This window comes from Hippopotamus amphibius, chromosome 4, assembly GCF_030028045.1.
Source record: "Hippopotamus amphibius kiboko isolate mHipAmp2 chromosome 4, mHipAmp2.hap2, whole genome shotgun sequence".
Classification (NCBI taxonomy): domain Eukaryota; kingdom Metazoa; phylum Chordata; class Mammalia; order Artiodactyla; family Hippopotamidae; genus Hippopotamus; species Hippopotamus amphibius.
Window position 1 is genome coordinate 177,176,331 of NC_080189.1, and position 24,421 is coordinate 177,200,751.

The window sequence follows — 24,421 nt, forward strand, 5'->3', positions numbered from 1 at the left end:
CCTCTCCTGGCAAAGAACAGCCTGGGGAGTGTTCTTTCATTTCTACAGCCTAGAGAAAGGGGGAGGGAGGAGCGAGGGTGGAGGGATGGAGGGAGTGAGGGAGGAGGAGAGAGACAGAGTGGGAGGGAGGGGTCTTTGTTGGGGAATACTTGGATCAAAGTTTGGAGTGGATGTGACTCCCACCTCACTCTGGGCCTTCAGAGGAGGGGGAGAAGCTCTGCACAGCAGAGAGGGGATTGTGGACCCAGGAAGGAGGCAGTGAGGGAGGGCATTGTGGAGGACCAGCCCTGCACACAGGGGCGGTGGGGGGGGGGGAGGGGTGGCGCCCTCCCACCTGCCTACATTTCGCAGGAAAGTCACTCAGGCTCCTGAATGGTGCTGTAGAAAGTAAGCCTATTGGGGGGGCGGGCACAGATCCAGTCGGAGTGGATATAGCCAGCCTGGAGCAGGGGCCTTGCGGGGGCAGGAGAATAGAGGCCCTGGAACTGGGAAGTCTTGGGACAGGTTTTGGACATAAAGGGCCAGAGACCCTAATGAGCTTGGAGCCAGTTGGAGCCATGCTCTGAGGGGTGAAAGGCCCCTGTGGACATCTGGCCACATCCACTTGGCCTGCACTCAGTGCCTCTTCCTGGAGGACTGGGGGCCTGTGTATAGCATCTGTGACTGTGCCCCATCCCCGCCCAGCCTGCTGGGAACATCCTCTGTAAGTCTCGTCAAGGAGACAGAGCCCAAGGGGGATTAAGAAGCCCTGGTTTCCTTTTCCACACTGTGCTCTGTGCCCCGTTCCTGTCAGATCCCTGCTCTGCCCTTCAGTGCCCGGCAAGTTGAACAGGACATCACCAAGGTCCCTGCCCTCTGGCTTTTGACAGGGTACAGCCAATGGGAGGCCAGGTGGGCGGGACAAGAGAGAGGTCGGGATGTTTATTTCTCCAGCTCCTGCTCTGCTTTGAGCCCAGGTTCCCAGGGACTCCATCCACGGCTCTGGCTCTTCGGACGGCTTCTCACCAGGCTCCACGTCATCATTTCTTCCCTGGGATGGTAACAGCTTCCCGCTGCTCTGGACTCTGGGTGCCTCAGTTTGTCTTGGTACCCTTGGCCCTGCCCACCCCTCGGTCCCTTCATCCACTTCATCAGCGTCTCTTCATTTAACCTTTTGGACGTGCCTGCTGTGTCTTGTAGATAAAATGTAAGCTATCCAGTTAAACTGGACTTTCAGACACATAATAAATACTCCTTCAGTCTAAGTATGTCCCAAATATTTCATGGGATATACTTACACTAAACAATTCCTTGCTGTTTATCTGAAATTCAGATTTAACTGGATGTCTTGTATTTTCCTTTCTAAATCTAGCCATCCCACTTGCAGGGCCCCTGACTGATATGCTAACACGTCCCTCGGGTCATGGGGCATTTCTAGCCACCCTGACTAGAGGAATAGATGGGTTTGAAGCCCTTACCCTCGGCCCTGCAGAGACAGAGCTACAGGTTGCTTCTTTCTCCTGTTGGGGCAGTGGGAGGCTTCCCTGGGGGCAGGAACATAGTCTAAAGATGAGGAGACTGGCTCAGACATCTCCCCAGTTGCAAGGCATCAGCCCCTAAAATGCCCCCAGGGCCATAGGCAGAAACAATTTCGGTCTCTGTTCCCATGAGCAGGTCCTGGTCAAATTCTCAGCCTCACTTTGAGCTCACAGCAGGACCCCGAGGGGGTTGGCATCCGGGACAAGGACATTTGGGGAGAGAGGGCAGGGTGTCAGATGGATTTGGAGTCTCTCAGACTTGCTCCTCTGCCACCAGCTGGAGAAAGCGCTCTGCCTTTCCAGGGCTCCTGTGATTAGATCAGACCCACCTGGCGATCTCCCGCACTCAGTCCACTGGTGCGGAACCTTGATCACACCTGCACAGGTGATGTAATCACAAGTGTGATGGCTCATATTCACGGACCCAGGGACCGTGGAAGCATGGGGCCAGGTTAGAACTTGACCCACCTCCTCCACCCTCCTCCTAGACTTTCAGGACTCCACCCTCTCCTGGCTCTCCTTCCTCACTGCTGCCCCTGTTTGGTTTCCTTCGCCCTGCTCACCCACCACCGCCAGCATTTTTAGGACATCAGGACGCCCAGATCACCTAGGGGGCCAGCAGAAGCCACCCCAGCTGGGGACTCAGCCCCCACTCAAGGCAGCTCGTGGCCTACCATCTGGGGGCCTCGCCTCCAAGCTCAGTGGGTGGAATGACCCCCCCAGGTCAGGTAATCCCCCGGGAGAGTTTGGGAAATGCTGAGACTCCCTCTGGCCCACTGTGAGGGGGCAGCTCTGACAGCTGGGCGTGCAGTGGGTGGGTGACCCAGACAGAACTGGCTCCTTTTCCAGCTTGGCCGCAGAGCATCCAGGGAGGGCCTGGCCTTAACCAGAAATGGCTGTGGCACAAATGCTGGATCTGGGAGCAGACCAGCTCCAGGCAGAGTAATAGTAATAACAGCGGCTTTTTTGGTGTGTTGAGGGCACTTACTATGTGCCAGGCGCTAAGTGTGTGTGTATAGCAGCTAATTTAATCCCCACAACTACGTACGAGGTAGGTACTATGTTAACCCCATTTCACAGAGGAAGAAACTGAGGCTCAGTGAGGTCAGGCAACTTGCCAAGATCAGACAGCTCATGACTAGAGGGGAGTTGCGGAGGGACATCACATCTGCCTTCAGTGTTGAAATGTGATATCAATCTGTGCTCCAACATTTGCAACATGGTTATAATAGCACAAGACTTTCTGCAGGGAAGCAGTTGAACTAGGACTTAATGAGCCATGAGGAGACATACTTGGACTCATTGTAAGGAAAGACAGATATTCTGGCAGTCAGAGTGGCCCAGCGGTGGACACGGCTACCTTGGGAGGGAATGAGGTCCCTGCTGCTGGATATATGCAAGTGAAGAGGCTGTTTCCATTTTTGAGGCCCTGAGACACTGTACTAAAGACCCTACACATGTTGTCTTTAGGTTCTCACAGCTCCATCACATAGGCACTGCTGTCCCCAATCTACAGACAAGGAAACTGAGGCCCAGAGAGATTAAGTGACTCAGTGATGGTTATGCAGATGGTTGGTGGGGGAGCCATGACTCAAACCCAAAGCTGTGTATCTCCAAAGCTGTTCTTGTACCCATACACCTACTGAGCACCAGCTGTGGGTCTGGTACTATTCTTCTAGACACTAAGACTCCAGCAGGGACAATTTAGTCCCAGTCCTTGCCCTGATGGAGATCAAATTCCAGCAGGGAGAGAGACAGCCCAGAGTAATGAGACCAAAATAGACCTCAACGACAATGAGGTGAGAGCAAAGGTAAACTGGCATCGAGGGGGTTTGAGATGGTCAGGGGAGGCCACTCTGAGTGGTGCATCTGAGCTAAGATCAGAAAGGAAAGAAGAAAAAAGCATTATGAAAAGCTGGGAGAACAGTGCTCTGAGCAGGGAGAACCACAGGTGCAAAGGCCCTGGGGTGGGGCAGAGGAAGGCCAATGTGGGAAGAATGGCCAAGGTGGGGGCCAGATCATTTGGGGGCCTGGTCATCCAGGGTTTAAACTTCATTTGTAATTTTTGGAGGGTTTTTAAGCTTATGGGTTGTCGCCAACTCATGCCTGCTTATGAGAACCACCTGTTACCATCATCAGGCTTTTTGCAGGTTGTTAAACTATTAGTAGCTTGAAATCAGCCACGGTGGCAGTATTTACACCATGGAAACTGGCACGTGCCACAAATCATGGCTTTGCCCCCTGGGCAGCAGGTGGTTAAACATTTATCTGCATCACATGGGCTTTAGACAGGGAAGTGGGGAGAGTGGGTCTGCACTCGAAGGTGCACTCTCTGACTGCAGAGGGGGGACTGGCCTGCAGGGGACAGAGAAGCAGGATGCCCAGCACGGAAGGCCATTGCATTGGTCCATATGGAGAGATGGGCGTTTGGACCAGGGTGGGCCAGTGGCTGGATTTGAGTGATTTTGAAGGCAGATTCAGTGGGCCTTGCTGAGACAAACCCATTACTGAAGTTCAGAGCCAGGAGGTGACCTGCCCAGTGTCACACAGCTGGGGGATGGAGGACGTATGATTGAGCCCAGGCCTGCTGGACCCCTAAACCCCTTCTGTTCCCTGTACCTCAGTGTTTGCCCGAGCTGCCATGAGGATTCTTCCTGGGGAAGGCTATGGTCTAGGAGGAAGAGGAAATGATTAACGATGGCCCTGGCTGCCCCTCAGCCCTATCTCCCTGGGGTCAGAGCAGCCCCTTCCCATACCTCCTCTTGGGAGGGCAGTTCCTCTGAGCTGCTGTGGGGGGGTGGGGCGTGGAGGGAGTCAAGACGTCACCATCATAGACGTTGGAAGGCCCAGCCTGCACTGGTGGCCCCAGGGCCATGGTCAGTGCCTCTGTCCTCCCTCCCAGGGGGGCCCAGCCTTGGGAGGGATGCCCCAGAGATGGCCTCGGAGGGTCCCAGGACCTGCTTGGGTGAGTCCCAGCTCTGGGACCTGGCACCTTCCCTGGGGCAGGGCCAGGACAAGGGTTGGAGCCAGAGTGGGGACCACACACACACACACATACACACAGAGGCTGTTTTTACAAAAATGAGATGATGTGACATGTTCTACATATGGATTCTTTCAGTTAATCCTAGGTTGTTATCTCTACTTTGCATTTCAGGAAACTGAGGCTCAGAGAGGTTATATACTTTCCCTAAGGTCATACAGCTGCTAGAACTGCCTGGCTCCACAGCCTCACTCCCTGCATCCTGGGCATCGCCTATGGGTGCAGAAGGCCAGCCTTGTCCCTGTTGGGGGGCATTTGGGGCTGCAGAGCAGGTGGGGCTGGAATTCTGGACAGAGGCCTGATCCGGCCTTCCCTTCTATTGGACTGTGAGACTTAAGCCCTGGGGTCAAATTCTGGCCCTTCTGAGTCCTTGTTAAGGCTTTTTAAAAAGGGGTTCTATTGCCATTTAATTGTGGCTCTGCCCTTGAGGCAGACTCCCAGCTGTCGGTAACAGACAGCTTGGCCTTGGATTTCTCTCTCCCAAAGCCCAGGGGATAGAGGCCGCACTGGGAGGTCTGAGACCTGGGCCGCTCACCAGCTGTGGAATCTAGACAGTTCCTGCCTCTCTTGGCTGGGTCTCCTCTCTTCCAAAGTTCCTTTCAGCCCCAAGGTAAGCCCCTGAGTCCTCCCCTGGTCACTGTAGCCTGTCCTGCCCAAGAGGCGAGGGGGAGGAAGAGGACGAACCAGAGCAGAGAGGAGGGCTCTGGGGCAGCTTAATTGGTTTGAAAGGGGGTAGGAGTTTAAGAACAGGTTCTAGAATCCCTAGACCTGGGTGCAAATCCCAGAGCAGGATTTGCAAGGCCCACACTCAAGATTCCCATTTAGTTTTACGTTCTGCCATCACTGTCTTGAAATTCTTAATTTTCTGAGTAAGGAGTCCAGCAATTTCCTGTTATACTGGGTCCCACAAATTGCACTTCCAGCCCTTTTACCAGTTATGAGCCGTGTGTCCTTGGCAAATGATTTCACCTCATTGATCCTGAGTTTTCTTTTCTTATTTTATTTTATTTTATTTTATTTTTTTGGCTGAGTTGGGTCTTTGTTGCTGTGCACAGGCTTTCTCTAGTTGTGGCGAGCGGGGGCTACTCTTCATTGCAGTGTGCAGGCTTCTCATTACAGTGGCTTCTTTTCTAAAGCCATGGGCTCTTGGCGCATGGGCTTCAGTAGCTGAGGCATGTGGGCTCAATAGTTGTGGCTCGCAGGCTCTAGAGCACAGGCTCAGCAGTTGTGGTGCACGGGCTTAGTTGCTCCGCGGCATGTGGGATCTTCCTGGAGCAAGGCTCGAACCCATGTCCCCTGCGTTGGCAGATGGATTCTTAAACCACTGAGCCACCAGGGAAGCCCCGATCCTGAGTTTTCTTATCTGCAAAGTGGAGCAATGCTTACACCCCCTGGGAGGATTGTGCTGAGAATTGAAAGAGAGACTCCAGGCAGAGAGCCAGGCAGCAGTAAGTCCATAACAGGTGTGAAGCCCTGATAACTACGGCTGTCTTTCTGTAGGGCCTGACAGGGATAAGTATCTCCAGAGCCGCAGTCTGGCTCCCAGCCTTGTCCACGGGTGGGACATTTCAGGCCAAAAATAAAATCCTCACTGGGAAGCGAATGGTCCCACCATCCCCACATCGCCCCCTGCCTGTGGCTATATTGGATCAAGCAGTTTAGGGCCCTAGGCCACTGGGAGATAAAGAACTGGGGGGTTTGAGCCTGGGAAGAGCTGAGGGTCTGGTGAGGCTGCTCCAGCACCTGGTTTCAGCCAGGAGGGGGTCAGTCATGTGCTCTTCATAAATGAAGGCCTGATGCCCAGAGGCGCTGATGGAGTCTTCGCAAGGCCCTCCTCCCTCCCTCCATGTCTTGGCTTGTAGGACCCCCACGTCCCAGCAACTCAACCTCCCAGATGTGTCTAGAGTCTTGACTTCCTGGATTCATAGCTCAGCAATTTCCCAATGGTGAGACCTTGGGCCAGTTACTTAACCTCTCTGGGCCTCAGTGTCCCTATCTGCGAAATAACAGGTTTGACGTGGTGGACGTGTTGTATTAAATTAACCCCCACATGGAAAGTGCTTACAACGTCCGCTGCTGCAACGGCTGGCCCGCCTGCCTCCCCTTCACCCTGAGCCCGACAGCAGGCTCCGAAGTGCCCGTCTGACCATGGCTCTCCTTCAGCTGCTCGTTGCCCTCAGGATGAAAACCAAACTCCTTGTTCTGGCTTCTCTGAGCCTCCGTGCCGTGAGCCCCTGCTCAGGGTCCATTTCCCCTTCTAGAGTCAACAGCCTCAGGATTTGCTCTGGGAGACCTCCAGCCCCCAAGGCAGAGCCTGGGATGTGACTGTCTGTCCAGCCAGGGGCGGGCACGTGACCCAGGCTCAGCCAGTTGGGCACCTTCTCTAAGGACTTCTATTTTTAAGGATGGAGAAGCTTATGGAAAGGGGTTGGAAGGGTTCAAGGGGGGGGTTATTCCCCTGAGTTCCTGCTACCTGGATCTCCAAGGCTGCCTTGGGCCCAAGTCCTCTCTGAACCTGGGTTTCAGCCTTTTTTCTGATTCAGTGCTATCCCTCACCACCCTCCACTGATGCCCTCCTTGTCCAGGGCAGCCCTGTCAGTTTCTGTTGCAGGCATCCAGAGATCCTGGTGTGTACACGCTGCCTCCCGCTGGCAGCTTCTCCAGACACATCCCCAAACCACTCCCACTCCGACCTTCACCTTCTACGTTGAAGGATCTGCCTGCAGTGCGCACAGTCCATGCAGGCTACTTTGTGCCTCTGAACCTTTGTCCCCACCGTTCCTTCTGCCAGGAATGCCCTCTCCACCTTACGTCTCCTCGCTCATTTTTCTTTTTTTTTTTAAATTGAAGTATAGTTGATTTACAGTGTTGTGTTAGTTCCAGGTATACATCAAAGTGATTCCGTTATCCATATATATATTTTTTCAGATTGTCTTCCATTATAGGTCATTAGAAGAATTGGGCATAGTTCCCTGTGCTGTACAGTAGGTCCTTGTTGTTTATTTTACAACAGATATAGTAATGTATATCTGTTAATCCCAAACTCCAAATTTATCCCTGCTCCCCCTTTCCCCTTTGGTAATCATAAGTTTGTTTTCTATGTCTGAGAGTCTGCTTCTGTTTTGTAAATAAGTTCATTTGTATCTTTTTTAAGATTCCACATATAAGTGCTATATGACATTTGTCTTTCTCTGACTTACTTCACTTAGATGATCATCTCTAAGCCTATTCTCACTCATCCTTATCCTCAAGAACCATCTCAGACACTGTCAATCTAGGGGGACTTCCTCCAATCCTCCTCTACACCCTACATCCACCCCCAGGCTGGCCCTGACCCTCTGAGCGGCCCTAGACCATGGGCTTCTCTCCCTCGGCACCAGCACTCCCTCGTCTGAACCCAAGGCCAGGTCCAGGCCCACCCACCTTCATTTCTTGGTGGGTTACAACAAATGTGTTCTGGGCTCCAGAGCCATGGAAGAGCAGAGAGACAGCTCCCTTGGGACCTGCTCAGGGACTTCTCAGCCAGCTGGGACCAAATCCATTGCCCGCTGACAAGGGGTCATGAGGGGAACTGCTGAGCAGTGAGAGCTGGGACTTGTCCCAGAATAACAGAGCCTAATTCCTCGGGGTTGGCCACTGCCCCAGCCCCAGCCCTTGAGCCAGAACCTGTCCGGGCCTTAGTCATAGCCCAGCCCCTGCCCCAGCTCCAGCCGCAGCAGGGACCCGACCTCACCCCCCTGCCCTTGGCCCCAACCCTGTCTCCGCCCCTGCGTAGGCCCCTCCCCACCCCCAGCATTCTTCCCAGCCAGACCTTCTCAGGCTGCCCTCTGCAGAGGCCCTGGCTCTGGTTGAAGGGGCCTCCAATGGGGCAGGCCTGGCCAGATAATTGGGCAGAGAATGGAGCAGGTGTGTAAGAGGTGGGCGCCGTGCCCAGCTCCCCCCGGTGGCACAAGCCCTGCAGGTCCGATACCAGGTAACAGAGCTGAGCCTTAGGCAGGGGCAGGTTTAGGTCCTGAAGGTTCCTTCTGTTCCCCACGTGCCCTGCACTGGGCCAGGCTTAGTCCTGAGCCATGGATGGGGCCGAGCCCTTCATGGTTGCTGACGGCCCCAGCTGGGGAAGTGCCCGAGCTATAGCTACCCAAAATCAGGTAAAAGGAAGAAGAGGGGGGAGTCCCAAGACAAGCCGGTAGGGATTTGGGAAGCTCGCAAGGTGGGGGTATCAGGAAAGACCCCCAACTTGCCTACGGATGACCAGCCTTGAAAGAAAGGCAAAAATAGCCCAAGTCTCACCAGAGGTCACCAACGCCTCTCTACCCCTTCCCCTTGGGAACTGAAGCAGCGAGAGGTTGGGAGGAGCACAGGACCTCAGGCAATCAGGCCCTGCACTCCACCCACAGGTGGATCCTGCAATGGACACATCATGAGGACAGAAGCCAGCACTGTGATGTCACAGCTTGGCTGCGGCTTTGTGCTCCTGGGGCTGTCGAGTGAGTCACCTGGGCCCCTTCCTCCTTCCCACGCTCACGTATACATATCCGATGCTCAGGGCTGGAAAGGTTGACCATGTAGCCCCTCCCCTTCTCTTCTGGCTCCTCGTATAGGCTGGGGCTGGCCCAGCAGGTGGCCAATGAGCGGCATGCTTAGGGAGACTGTCTTCTTGGGGCCATAACTAGCAACCAGACTTAGGGGAGCCGCCCGGGAAACTTTTTGCAAGGCTGTGTTGAAACTACCTGTTAACTAGGCCACCTTCCTAGCCTGACCATGACCTCATTCAACGTGTCTATCCTGGTCCCCACTCTCGCTCTGTAGAAGCTCAGAGTACATGATGTCAGTTAAGTGCATAAATGGCTGGAGGGACGGGTGGGTAGAGGTAGATGAGGAAGGTGCCTCCTCCCTATGTGGGCCACACTCTGACCCGTCCCCAGCTCTGACCCTCGGACTCTTTCCTGAGTGCTCTTGGAAGTCAGCACCTATTGGAAGTCCTAGGCATCTTCGCACCCTGGGACTTGGTGGTGATGGAGCGGTCCAGCTATGGGGTGACACAGGCCATGATGCCACTGCAGAATGGCATATTTGCTCCCTCCAGAGCTGGGGGCACAGCTCAAAGACCCCAGACTTTGAATTTAATGAAACCCTGAGTCCAAATTCAGCCCTGTTGTACATCCTCAAGTGGCTCGCATGGGCCCCCTCTGAAGCTTTGTTTCGTTTTCTATGAAGTGGCAATGTCTCCCAGCTTCTGAGGACTGTCGGGAGGATCAGAAGCGAAAGCTGCTGCCTGACTGTCGCTGTGGCCATCCGTCTTCTTCCTGCCTGGCCCACGTGGCCCTCATCCTCCAGCAGATCCTGAGGTGGAGAGGGGCAATGCCGGCGGCCCTGGACACAGGCCAGGAGGCTGGCCCGAGCAACACCGGCGACAAGGACAGGGACCTGCAGGTGCTGCTCCAGGAACTCTGCCAACTCCAGGCAAAGTACGAGTTGTCCCGAGCCCCAGCCCAAGGGCCACCTGCGGTGGGCTAAGCAGCTGGAACTGAGCAAAAATGCCTGAGGAGGCCAGGCCAGCAAATGGACGGGGGGGGCGGTGATGTGCAGGAGTGAGGCGGGAGGGGCAGCTGATTTGTGAGCGGTGAGGGGGTGGGGGGGGGCTTGGCTCCCGCCCTTTGACCTCAGACCTTGGGCCAGTCCCAGGCCTTGCACAAGCTTAGTCTCCCACCACGAAGGCAGGGCTGTGGATGGCCGTCCCTACGCACCTGTCAGCTCGGCCCCTCCACAATCAACCTGCGAGGTTGCCGCCGTGGCTCCAAGCAGACGCCCTGGGTCCTCGCCCCCAGGCGGCCCTTCAATTTCAGGCTGCCCACGAAAGTCTGAACTAGATGCCAAAGGATGTACGGATATCTGTGAGTGATTTTATGGAGAAAAGATCCAACCGGTCCATCAGATTCTCATAGGGCTTCCCAACCCCCCCCAAAAGGTTTAGCACCGTGGCTCACAGGGCCCCATGTGGTATTTACTGGGGGAAGACAATTTTTTCCTGCATTTTTTGGGACTGTACGGATGAGAAAATGGGGCTTGAGATGCAGAGTGGCTTGCCCTGGGGCACTCAGTGGTCACTCAGAGATACCCACCAGAGCCCTGTCCCACTCTGCCCTCTGCCCTTGACCGCTGACCTTGAATGGGCCCAGGGCGGGCAACCTATTGGAGACTCATCTTGTTTGGTGATGCCTCCCCAACAGTCAAGCACGGCTGGGCAGCAGCACGTGGCCGTCTCCCCTCTGGGGGCTGCTGGGGCCCCGACCTCAGACAGTGCTTACGTTGCGCTGGGCACTCCAGACCCAGTTCCCACCAGCCTGTGAGGGAGGGTCTGGTTACCCCTGTTACGGATGGGCCAGCCAGACACAGAGAGGCGAAGCCCCTGGTGGGATCACTGACTAATGGGGGCTCAGGCCATCTGCCACCAGCTCGGCCTGCAGGAGGGGCTCCATAGACCCCACGCCAGGAAATCCTGGGCTCATTCTCCCTTGGGGCCCCTTCCTCATGGCCTGACCACAGGCATCTATTTGACCTGTTTGTGGCTCAGTTTATTCAGCAATAAAATGGGGGTGCAGAGACTCAAGTCTTTGGCCCACTGATGGGGTCAGTGTCCTGCCCAGCCCAGATCCTCGCAGATCCACAGAGGGTGGCCCTTGCCAGGGGTCACAACCCGGAAGTCTCCAAGCTGCGTTCTCCTGTCTGGCTCTCTTGCCAGCCCTGAAATGTCTCTACAGGCGGAAGAAGCTGAAGAGAGAGGTCGAGAAGCACAAGGTTTTTGAAGACTATCTGATCAAGGTCCTTGAAAAAATCCCCAAGGATATGTACGTAGCTTCCTCATTAGGCCTGTCCTCTCTGCAGCCACCTCCCAGCCTGGGGACCTGGGCACGTGTGACCTCACTGAGCCTCGAGCTCACTTGCAGAATGGAGATCTGCAGGCCGGTGCCACAGGGGTCGAGCCAGCCTGGGCACCAGCTGTGTGACCTGCGGCAAGTTCTCAGCGTCTCTGCACAATGGGAACAGCAGCAGTTCAGTGGATAGGGTCTTCGTTTATGAGCACGTAGCGTGGTGCCTGGCGTTTAGCCAGTACCCTGTGAATGTCACCTATTATTGTTGTCTCGTTTGTCTTTGATTTTGCTATTAGGGACTAAAATTACTCAGGGTTTTTGTGTTTTGTTTTACCATGATTTGCACCAGAATCCACTGTTATCAGTGCTGGAAACTTGACAGGAAAGAGAAGGGGAGACAGACACACAGATTTTTATTATCATTCATTGTTATTATCTTTACATCATCAATAATAAAAATAACTATTACTGTTTATGACGTATTTACTCTGCGCTAAGCTCTTTCGTAAATCTTTTTTACCCCTCCTTAGGAGCTTCTGAGAACTGTGTTACCCAGGCTCAGAGAGGTTAAGGGACTTGCCCAAGGTCGTCCAGCCAGGAAGCGGTGGGGCTGGATCTCAGCCTCTGCTCTATCTGATTTTAGAGTCACTGTGCTAAGTGCTCTGGAGCTGCAAGAGCCCCAGGGAGTCTGCCCTGGAGGTCAGGGAAGGCTTCTTGGAGGAGGGGGCCACTCATGGGGCTCAAATGCGTTCAGCAAAGGGGAACAGCATTGCAGGCAGAGGGAAGAGCACACATGTGGGCCGGAGCCACAGCCCTGCGCCGTGGGTTTGGGGCTGGTGAGTTCCAGGGAGCTGGAGCACTAGGACCTGGCAGGGCTTGTTGGGAGGTGCGATTAGAAGGTTGAGCAGCACCAAAGAGCCTTGAGCACCAAGCCAAGGAGGGGAGCAGGGCTCCAGGGCAAGCACAGGGCTTGACGCCAACCCGGCATCCAGTGCTGCTTCTAGAAGCCTCCTAGTCTGGGGCCTTCCTAATTCAGCAACTCAACCCTGTTCAGCACATCCAGGATGAGCCACCAAGCTGGGGACCAGGTCACTCAGGACAGCAACAACTGTCCTCTCCCTGCAGGCTCCCCCAATCAGCAGTTTCTCTTGGGATTGTGCAGGGGCAAGCCAGGGGCAGGGTGGGGGTGGGAGAGGTCTCCTACCTCACTGGGCGGCCTTGATGCAGAATCCTTATTCTCAGCCTGAGGTGGCCTTTCAAATGCTGATTCTTCTCTTGGAGAGATGGGAGGTCAGTGATGGGGCCCTCTCAACCCTGGGGCTCCAGTGGACAGCAGAAGTCCCACCTACCTCGTTAGCATCACTGCAGGGGGCAGGTGAGGGCCGGCATTCTGTGCTCACCCGGCCTGCCTGGCACTGTCTCCATAGGCTGCAACCGAGAGGAGGAGCCGGAGGAGGCCCCGGTGGAGGCCATGGTGGAGGCCCCAGTGGAGGCCATGGTGGAGGCCATGGTGGAGCACTACGGGAAGCTCTTTGCAGTCAGCCAGGATATCCAGAAGCATCTGGAGGCCTTCTTCAAGATGAGCCAGGCCGTCCACCAGAGACTGGGGTCTCTAGAGGAAGGCCATAGGGCTCTCACCCCGGTAACAGCCGCCTGAAGCCTGGCCCACCCCCCTTGGCCCAGAGAACTGGGATGTAGGCACCCCCTTCCCTCTACACCCTCAGAGAAGGCCTGGAGCAGGGCTGGGCTGCTCAGGGGGTCTGCGTGGGGCTGTCACTCCAGAGCCTGGTTCTGTACCCCTTTCCCTCCCCTTCTGCTGGGTTCCTCCAGAGAAAGACTTCGCTTATACTTAAAATGTGTTCTTCAATGATAGAAAAGTCGGGAGTTCTAGATTCAGACAGACTGGGGTTCAAATTCCAGCTCAGCCTTTGACTAGTGGCTGGACCCTGGGCAGGTTTAGATCCTCTCGGAGCCTCAGTTTCTTCATCTGTGGAGTGGGGGCAATTCAACCTAGCTGGTAGGCTGTTGTGAGACACCAAACACAAACTGTCTCAGAGTAAGTGCCCCAAGAGGTCATCTCTCTCATGTTTGGTTAATCTTCTAATAAATTGAACTTTCACCCCAGGATGGGTATTCCATGCAGAATAAACTGCCCTGGCAAAGGCATGGCATGATGAATTTTTGTGCTACAGCTGTGGCCTGGGGACACGGAGAGGACAGAGGACAGGGACATGGAGAGGAAAGGGACAGGGAAAGGGAGGCTGATGGGTGGGTTGATCCTTGCGAAGGACCGCGGTGTGGCGTTTGCAGCCAGTCTCTGCCCCCTAGTGGTAGCACTGAAAACCTACACCATTTTGTACCTTTTTTTCCTTTGCGGCTGGGCACTGTGAGAAGCACTTAACAAGCTTTATCTCATTTAAATCTCACCCCAGCACCCAGAGGTAGAGCTGAGAGAGAGTGAGGTGAGCGTGCAAGTGCAAGGTTGGAGCCCAACTTAAATGAAAATTTTAATATTTTGTTCATCATGGATTTTTTTTTTTGCGTTAATTTTGACTTTTTAAAAACACTGCATTTGGGAATTCCCTGGCACTCCATTGGTTAGGACTCCATGCTTCCACTGCAGGGGGCACAGGTTCAATCCCCAGTCAGGGAACTAAGATCCCGCAAGCTGTGCGGTGTGGCCAAAAACAAAAACATTGCATTAAAATATTATTTATATTAATTTTGAGTTAAATGTTGCACCCGAGTCCCAGTCATGCTATTTTTCCCATTTTCAAAGTAGGGAAACAAGGACTCAGAGAAATGAGGACACATGTATATCCTGTGTACTCCAAACACACCTCCACGGGCCTGGCAGGGGGAGTGCACCCAGCACTTCCTGGGCCCCGCAGGCCTCGGACGCAGAGGTCGTTATAGCCTGGCCCCCTGGTGTCCTCCCAGCAGCCTCTGCGGCCAAAAGGGCCCAGACAGGTGGTTCTGCTTACGGTGAGGAAAACAGGGCTCCCGGAGCTGAGTTGGGATTCACCCCCAGCTGGCCTAGACACACCATTTCCTACATCTCCTGGTGCCTTAAATGGCCCCGATCACCCAGAACTTTCCCCTCCTCTACCCCGGTCATTGCTCAGACACTCCTGGGCAGTGAGCTCCTCGGGACCAGGCCCAGGGCAGATGCCCTGAGGGTTTGCTGCACCGAAGTGACCCAGCCACCCTCACTGCAGAGCCTCAAGATCCGGCTGTGCCAGCTGCAGAAGAAGTGCCACCGCAAGCAGGAGCTGTGGTGGCAGCTGGAACACGGTGTCACCTACCAGAAAGACACGGACAGCTGTGATGTGAGTCCAGTCCGCTGGCTGGGGGGTGGGGGTGGGGCAGGGGCTGGGGGCTGCTGTCTCCTCAATAATCATTAGCCTCCAACACACACACACACACACACACACACACACACACACACACCACTTACCCACTTACCTCTCCTTGGTGGCTGTTAGCTTTCAAAGGGCTTCTCTAAGATGAGGTAGATAAGTTGCAGAAAGGAGAACTGTGACCAGATAGTTAAGGACCAGCTCTACCAAGAACCATCTGGGATGTCCCTGTACAGTGCCAGGGCCTGGCATGTGCACTCCTAAATATCAGTTGTTTCTTACTCATACCTATGTGATGAGTGATGCCCAGAAAGTACAAGTCAGGGCTGGAGTCAGGGGCCAGGATTTCCGGGTTTGATATCTTGAGCTGCTCCTTCCTGTCCTGGAGAATGGGAACTAGTTATTCTCTGGACCCCCAGGTCCTCCCTGTACCAGAGCCGGTGCCCTTCTGGCCTCGGGGGCCGCCAGGAGGACACAGGGAACGAGGCTGGGGCACAGGGCTGTCCCAGGTACACTCCACCTGGGCAAGGTGTAGTCAGCAAATGTGGGACCATCTCAGGCCCTGTGGGATTCTAGTTTGGAGGACATGAGGGTTGGGGTCTGTGGGCTGCTGACTTCCAACCAAGGAGCTTTGAGGGGGAGCTGGATTGGCCGCAGTTCATGGAGTCGGTTCTGCGTCTTTCTCTTTAAGGTGGAAAGAGAGGTTGCTGATCACAGCCCTGAAGGCCTGACGTCCATGACTCTGGAGCTGCCGAGAGTGAGGAGCCCTGGGTTCCCCCACATCCCCTCCTGGCCCCTCCCCTGGGTTTGGACCACAGATGTCCCCAGCTGGGAGGACACTCTGGGAAGTTGGTCCAATGTCCCACTTTGCAGGAGAGGATGCTCTGGCCCCGAGGTGGGGAGGGACTCATCCAAGCCCCTTTGGGTGTGGAGCAGAGACCAGACCAGGAGGAGAAGGTGGCTCCTGACTCCGGGACGCTTCTCTGGCCTGAGTGAGCCGCGGACAGGACGCGGGGGGTTCTGGGAGGGGGCCCGAGCCTGCTCCCCCTCCTGCAGAGCCAACTGCTCAACTACGTGCGAATGGCCATCGATGACATGGCCCAGCAGTGCTGCTCCTCTGCCCGCGGCATGCCCAAGGGCATGGGCCTCTTCTCCAAGCTCGACCTGATCCAGGTGAAGACTCACGCGGCCCAGGCTGGCCTCCGACCTGATCCTATCCTGGGCCTCGGCTCATGGGGCATCGGTGGTGAGCTGCCCTGTCGGCCCCTCCCTCTATGGCTGCATGGCTCCTGCATGGGTGCGGTAGGGTCTCAGGGTCTCTTTTTAGGCTCTCAACAAACTTATAATGAACACGCATTGGTGCAGGGTCAGAGGGTTGTAAAGGAACTCCTGCCCTGCCTGGTCTTAATGTGTAGCCCTACCCCAGCACATCACACACACACACACACTCACAGGGTACACACTCATACAGACACTCATAAGGACTCTCCGTACACCCTGCAATACACACGAAACATACACTGACACACCTGCAAACAAACACACCAAGATGCACACCAAGCGGTATTATTCATAATAGCCCCCAAATGAAAACAACCCAAATGTCCATCAGTTGATGAATGGGCAAACAAAATGTGGTCTATCCATACAGCAGAATATTATTCAGTCATAAACAGAAATGATTTATGGTACCATGCGGATGAAACTTGAAGACGTTATGCAAAGAGTTAACACCGCGATGAACATTCCTGTCCAGGTTCTTGTGTGGACATATCGTTTCATATCTTTTCAATTATCTTGGGTATATACTTAGGAGTGGAATTTCTCTCTCTTTTTTTTTAAGCTCTTTATTGGAGTATAATTGCTTTACACTGTTGTGCCAGTTTCTGCTGTACAACAAAGTGAATCAGCTGTATTTATACATATATCTGCATATCCCCTCCCTCCTGCAACTCCTTTCACCCTCCCTATCCCAGCCCTCTAAGTCATCACCAATCAAGTTGATCTCCCTGTGTTATGCAGCAGCTTCCCACTAGCTCTCATATTTGACATTTGGTAGTATATATATGTCAATGCTACTCTCTCACTTTGTCCCAGCTCCCCCTTCGCCCTGTCCATGCCACCACCACCCCCATCCCGTGTCCTCGAATCCGTTCTCTACATCTGCATCTTCATTCTTGCCCTGTCACTAGGTTCATCAGTACCATTTTTTTAGATTCTATGTATATGCATTAGCATACAGTATTTTTCTCTTTCTGGCTTACTTCACTCTGTATGAAAGACTCTAGGTGCATCCATCTCACTACAAATAACTTAATTTCATTACTTTTTATGGCTGAGGAATATTCCATTGTATATATGTGCCACATCTTCTTCATCCATTCATCTGTTGATGGGTATTTAGGTTGCTTCCATGTCCTGGCTATTGTAAATAGTGCTGCAATGAACATTGTGGTACATGTATCTTTTTGGATTATGGTTTTCTCAGAGTATATGCCCAGTAGTGGGATTGCTGGGTCATATGGTAGTTCTATTTTTAGTTTTTTAAAGAACCTCCATACTATTTTCCATAGTGGCTGTACCAATTTACATTCATACTAACAGTGCAGCAGGGCTTCCTTTTCTCTGCACCCTCTCCAGCATTTATTGTTTCTATATTTTTTGATGATGGCCATTCTGACTGGTGTGAGGTGATACCTCATTGTGGCTTTGACTTGCATTTCTCTAATGATTAGTGAAGTTGAGCATCTTTTCATGTGTTTGTTAGCCATCTGAGATGGCTTATTTGGAGAAATGTCTATTTAGGTCTTCCTCCCATTTCTGAGTTGTTTGCTTTTTTGATATTGAGCTGCATGAGCTGCCTGTATATTTTGGAGATTAATCCTTTGTCAGTTGCTTCATTGGCAAATATTTTCTCCCATTCTGAGGGTTTTCTTGTCTTATTTATGGTTTCTTTTGCTGTGCAAAAGCTTTTATGTTTCATTGGTCCCATTTGTTTATTTTTGTTTTTATTTCCATTATTCTAGGAGGTGGGTCAAAAAGGATCTTGCTCTGATGTATGTCATAGAGTGTTCTGCCTATGTTTTCTTCTAGGAGTTTTATAGTGTCTGGCCTTACATTTAGCTCTTTAATTCATTCTGAGTTTATTGTTGTGTATGGTGTTAGGAAGTGTTCTCATTTCATTCTTTTACGTGTAGCTGTCCAGTTGTCCCAGCACCACTTATTGAAGAGGCTGTCTTTTCGCCATTGTATATTCTTGCCTCCTTTGTCAAAGGTAAAGTGCCCATATCTGTGTGGGTTTATCTCTGGGCTCTCTATTCTGTTCCATTGATCTATATTTCTGGTTTTGTGCCGGTACCATCCTATCTTGATCACTGTAGCCCTGTAGCATAGTTTGAAGTCAGGGAGCCTGATTCTTCCAGCTCTGTCTTTCCTTCTCAAGATTGCTTTGGCTACTTGGGGTCTTTTGCGTTTACATACAAATTGTAAGATTTCTTGTTCTAGTTCTGTGAAAAATGCCATTGGTAATTTGATAGGGATTGTGTTGAATCTGTTAATTGCTTTGGGTAGGACAGTCATTTTCACAATGTTGATTCTTCCAATCCAAGAACCTGGTATGTCTCTCCATCTCTTTGTATCGTCTTTGATTTCTTTCATCAGTGTCTTATAGTTTTCTGCATACAAGTCTTTTGCCTCCTTAGGCAGGTTTATTCCTAGGTATTTTATTCTTTTTGTTGCAATGGTAAATGGGAGAGTTTCCTTAATTTCTCTTTCTGCTCTTTCGTTGTTCGTGTATAGGAATGCAAGAAATTTCTGTGCATTAATTTTGTATCCTGCTAGTTTGCTAAATTCATCGATTAGTGCTAGCTGTTTTCTGGCATATAATTAGGGTTTTCTATGTATGATATCATGTTATCTGCACAGAGTGACAATTTTACTTCTTCATTTCCAATTTGGATTCCTTTTATTTCATTTCCTTCTCTGACTGCTGTGACTAACACTTCCAAAACTATGTTGAATAATAGTGGTGAGAGAGTCTTGTTCCTGTTCTTAGAGGGAATGCTTTCAGTTTTTCACCATTTAGAATGATGTTGGCTGTTGGTTTGTCATATATGGCTTTTATTATGTTGAGATAATTTCCTTCTATGCCCACCCTCTGGAGAGTTTTTTTTTTTATCATGGGTGTTGAATTTTGTCAAAAGCTTTTTCTGCATCTCTTGAGATTATCATATGGTTTTTATCCTTCAGTACGTTAACATGGTGTATCACATTGATTGGTTTGCATATATTGAAGAATCCTTGCATTCCAGAGATGAACCCCACTTGATCATGGTGTGTGATCTTTTCAATGTGCTGTTGGATTCTGTTTGCTAGTATTTTGTTGAGGATTTTTGCATCTATATTCATCAGTGAGATTGGCCTGTAATGTTCTTTTTGTGTGACATCTTTGCCTGGTTTTGGTATCAGGGTGATGGCAGCCTTGTAGAATGAGTTTGGGAGTATTCCTCCTTCTGCTATATTTTGGAAGAGTTTGAGAAGGATAGGTGTTAGCTCTTCTCGAAATGTTTGATAGAATTCGCCTGTGCCAAGAGGCATATGAAAAGCTGCTCAACATCACTAATTATTAGAGAAATGCAAATCAAAACGACAATGAGTTATCACCTCACACCGGTTAGAATGGACATCATCAGAAAATCTACAAACAGTAAATGCTGGAGAGGGTGTGGAGAAAAAGGAACGCTCTTGCATTGCTGGTGGGAATGTAAATTGATACAGCCACTATGGAGAACAGTACGGAGGTTCCTTGCAAAACTAAAAATAGAACTACCATATGACCCAGCAATCCCACTACTGGGCATATACTCTGAGAAAACCATAATCCAAAAAGATACATGTACCACAATATTCATTGCAGCACTATTTACAATAGCCAGGACATGGAAGCAACCTAAATGCCTATCAACAGATGAATGGATAAAGAAGATGTGGTACATACATACAAAGGAATATTACTCAGCTGTAAAAAGCAATGAAACTGGGACATTTTTAGAGACATGGATGGACCTAGAGACTGTCATACAGAGTGAAGTGAGTCAGAAAGAGAAAAACAAATATTGTATATTAACACATATATGTGGACTACAGAAAAATGGTACAAATCAACCAGTTTGCAAGGCAGAAATAGAGACACAGATGTAGAGAACAAACACATGGACACCAAGTGGGGAAAGCAAGGAGGGTTAGGGGGGGAATGAATTGGGAGATTGGGATACGAAACTGTACACTCTAAATATATGCAGTTTATTGTAAAAAATAAAGAAATAAAAAGTTAAAAAAAAAAAAAAAAAGAATTCACCTGTGAAGCCACCTGGCCCTGGGCTTTTGTTTGTTGGGAGATTTTTAATCAGTCTCAATTTCAGTGCTTGTGTTTGGTCTTTGCATATTTTCTATTTCTTCCTGGTTCAGTCTTGGAAGATTGTACTTTTCTAAGAATTTATCCATTTCTTCCAGGTTATCCAGTTTATTGGCATATAGTTGCTTGTAGTAGTCTCTCATGATCTTTGTATTTCTGTGGTGTCAGTTGTTACTTCTCCTTTTTCATTTAATTCTGTTGATTTGCGTCTTCTCTCTTTTTTTCCTAAGTCTGGCTAATGGTTTATCAATTTTGTTTATCTTCTCAAAGTACCAGCTTTTACTTTTATTGATCTTTGCTATTGTTTCCTTCATTTCTTTTTCATTTATTTCTGATCTGATCTTTATGATTTCTTTCCTTCTGCTAACTTTGGAGTTTTTTGTTCTTTCTCTAATTGTTTTAGGTGTAAGGTTAGGTTGTTTATTCGAGATTTTTCTTGTTTCTTGATGTAGCATTGTATTGCTATAAACTTCCCTCTTAAAACTGCTTTTTCTGTGTCCCATAGGTTTTGGGTTGTCGTGTTTTCATTGTCATTTGTTTCTAGGTATTTTTTTATTTCCTCTTTAATTTCTTCAGTGATTTCTTGGTTGTTTAATAGTATATTGTTTAGCCTAGGAGTGGAATTTCTGAGTCATGTGGTAACTCATGAGCTAACTCAGTGAGGAAATGCCAAACTGTTCTCCAAAGTGGATGCGTAATTTTACAATCCTATGACTAAAGTATGAGGGTTCCAGTTTCTCCATATCCTTGTTGACACTTGGTGGTCTGTCTTTTATAATTTACCCATCCTGGTGGGTGTGAAGTGGTATCTCATTGTGGTTTTGATTTGCATTTCCCTGATGATTAATAATGTTGAGCATACTTTCATGTGTTTATTGGCCATTTGTGTATCTTCTTTGGATAAATGTCTATCCAGATCCTTTGCCCACTTTTTAACTGAATTGTTTGTCTTTTTATTGTTGAGTTATAAATATTCTTTGTATATTTTGGATACAAGTTCCTTATCAAATATATGATTTGAAAATATTTTCTCTCATCCTGTGGGTTGTCTTTTCACTTTGATGGTGTCCTTTAAAGCACAAAGATTTCAATTTTGATGAAAGCCAATTCATATATTTTTATTTTAGTTACTTGTGCTTTAGGCATCATATCTAAGAAACTATTGCCTAATTCAGGGTTATGAAAATTTATACCTAAGTTTTCTTGTAAGAAATTTATAGTTTTAGCTCCAGTATTTAGGTTTAAGATGCATTTTTAGTTAGTTTTTGTCTATGGTATGAGATAGGGGTCCAATGCCATTATTTTGCATAGGAATATTCAGTTGTCTGGATACCATTTGCCGAAAAAACTACTCACTCCTCATTGAATTGTATCCTCATCCTGGTCAAAAATCAATTGGCTGTAAATGTGAAGGTTTATTTCTGGACTCTCAATCCTATTCCATTGGTCCTCACATCTGTCCTTAGCCAATACTGCACTATTTGGATCACTGCAGCTTTGTAGAAAGTTTTGTAATTGGGAAGTGAGTCCTCCAGCCTTGTTCTTCCTTTTTGAGGTTGTTTGACTCTTGGAGCAGCATGTCTTGCATTGTGCATGGAAGTTCGAAGTCTGGGTAGGTTTCAGGCCCAGCATGACCCAAGGCTCGGTGGCACCACAAGGATCTGTTCTTTCCAGCTTCTCCTGTCTGTCAGCTTCAGCATTGGTTTCATCCTAAGTCATAACTTGCTTTCCTTGTTCAAGGCAGGTTCAGTGGAGTTGTTTGAACTCAGGATTCTTAGCACCTCTGGGACACCAGGCACAAGTATCGCGTCCACTGCTGTCCAGCAGCGATGGTCCACAGTGAGCGAGGCTGCGTCCTAGTTGAGAAGAACTCAGGAGAATTTCACAGGCAGTACTGGGGCCACTGCACTCCAGGGCACAGCTCCAGGGCACAGCTCCTGGGCACCATTCACACGGAAGGCCACATAATTGGCATCCCCTGGGTGTAGCTCCTTTGTGTTGTGATGGGAATGAACATTTGAGTAAGGGCACATTTGCCCTTCCAGTCACAGTGTATTAATTTCTTCTTCCCAAGAAAAAGGAAGAAATTACCCAGTGATATTAGGGGGCCCCAAAGATCTCCCTCAGCAATCACTCAGTCAAGATTTAGAGTCACCCACGTGCGCTAGGCATGGTGCTAGGGAAAGAGTTAGAGGTGGAGGGAGAAAAAGGTCACCTGGCCCTTAAGAAATGAGTGCCTCTCACAGAGGGAGGCTGGGGGAAGTCAGGGGGGCTTCTTGGAGGAAGCAGTGAGCAGAGGCAGGCAACCACATTCAGGAAGCCACTCAAGGACCTGGACTTGGAGCCATCCGGCTCTGCCACTGCTGGATTGTGTTGCTTCAGGCAAGTCAGTTAACCTCTCTGAGCCCCAGTTTGCTCATTTGCCAATTGGCATTGATACCACATCTTTGGCAGGGCCCTTGTGAAGGCTAAAGGAGATGCAGGTCAACCTTGACGGTGCTTTGGTCCCTGGGAAGTGGTGTCCAGGGGCCAGAGCACAGTGAGGTGAGAGAGATTTCTTTTTCCTCCCAGGAATTTATGTTGGACAAAATGGAGACTGTGCAATTCATCTCACGGCTCACGGGACCCAGAGTGTGCTGAACAGCAGACAACCCCAAGGACAGGGGTCTCAGGAGGTACCCCAGACCCTTCAGGAAACAGTCAAAGAGTCAAGATTCCATCCCCAGGACCCCCTTTCCCAGCAGGCTGACTTCAGAGTGCTCTAGCCTGCACTGACCCAGCCCAGGGCCTCCAGCCCTGCCAGCATCATGACCATCTCCTTACCTGCTTGGCCTCCTGTTTTTACCACCAGCCCTCCCAAGGGTGGGAGCCAGCCCTGGGGTGGGGGGTAGGGGGCGGGGAGTGAGAGGACAGGCAGGACCCTGGGGCCTGGTGGGGTTGAGGGGCTGCTCTTCCCCACATGAGGGGATTGGCAGGCATCCAGGTGAGGCCTGCTGGGGACTGTGGGTGAGAGAGAGGGAGGTTCCTGAGTCGGAGGCAGCAGCCAGGTGGGATGTCCCAGGTGGGAGACCTGTACTGGAAGCAGGGGATGCATTTCTCACTGTCCTGGGTGGACCCATCTGAGACCAAGGAGCTTTGGATAAATGCCTGACTATTGGGAATGTCGGAGTCACAGGAACCCTTACAAAGAGCCACCCAGAGCCATAGGATGCATGGGGGCTGGCCTGGCCCACAGCAGACTGAGGGTACTCGGTTGGTAGGAGGACATCTCGTCACTGGCTCCCAGAAGCTGGATACAGTTTGGTGCCTTCTGCCCAGCCGAGGTTCCCAGAGCTGCCTGGAATAAGTGCTACTCTCAGGGAGACCAGCAAGGCAAAGCCCCTTCTCTCTAGGCTAGTTTTCCTACCTGTGAAATTGGGTGCGAGGATGTCTAAGGGAGTCCCTGCTCCAGCCTGGCATTCTTAGGTCAAGGTTGGAAAGGCCTCTGCGTGCACAGCACTGGCCTGGCTTATTGAGCCATAGGGGTAGAATCATCCTAGCAACCACTGCAGCCCTGAAAAAGATTCACTTCTGGGGGTCTGCTAATGTTAACTGATTCAGATAAATGTTGAAAGTTCAGAGCAACTGATTTGCAGCAGCTGGTGGTGCATCAGCAAATTACCTTTCAAAGGGGATTTTCAGAAAAGACGCTGCCATTCCTTCAACAAGTAGCACGGGGCTGCTGTTTTCCAGGTGCTCTTGGGAGAGGGGACAGGAGGCTTGGAGCCGGGTGGGGTGGGAGGCTGAGTAGACCTGGCCACTGAATTAATTAGGGAAGCTAAATATAAGAAAGAAGGTTATGTCAGGTCAGGTCTTAAGAGCAGTTTAAACTAAAAGGAGGTGGGGTGCTGCAGAGAGAGCATCATTTCGAGTTTCTGACTCTCAGGCCTTTGGAGCCAAGAGAGCATCCCAGGTAGGCTTGAGTCAGATTTCAGAAGGGAGCGGTTGGGGGAGGACTGAAGAAAGTGAAGGAAACACAGGGTAGGGCTTCCAGTTTGTCTGGAGCACAAAGAACCCAACGGGCAGCCTGAGACGGTGGGCTGGGGGAGCCGCCGTGGGGCTCCAAAGGCCAGGCTACAAGGTTTGGGCTCCAGTCTGGAGGCCATACATGGGGGTGTCTCAGTCCATTCTCACTGCTATAAAATACCATACACCAGGTAGCTTAAACAGCAGGTGTT

The 24,421-nt window shown here is 50.9% G+C and overlaps 1 protein-coding gene across 1 annotated transcript; it reads left to right on the top strand.

Moving 5' to 3' along the window:
• The first annotated feature begins 9,921 nt into the window (after window positions 1-9,921).
• CCDC197 (coiled-coil domain containing 197) lies at window positions 9,922-22,979 on the top strand. Its single transcript, XM_057732640.1, is given in 7 exon segments — window positions 9,922-10,028; window positions 11,322-11,408; window positions 12,076-12,131; window positions 12,860-13,074; window positions 14,651-14,761; window positions 15,848-15,964; window positions 22,776-22,979. Coding segments are annotated over 7 exon segments (897 nt in total).
• Window positions 22,980-24,421: the final 1,442 nt, after the last annotated feature.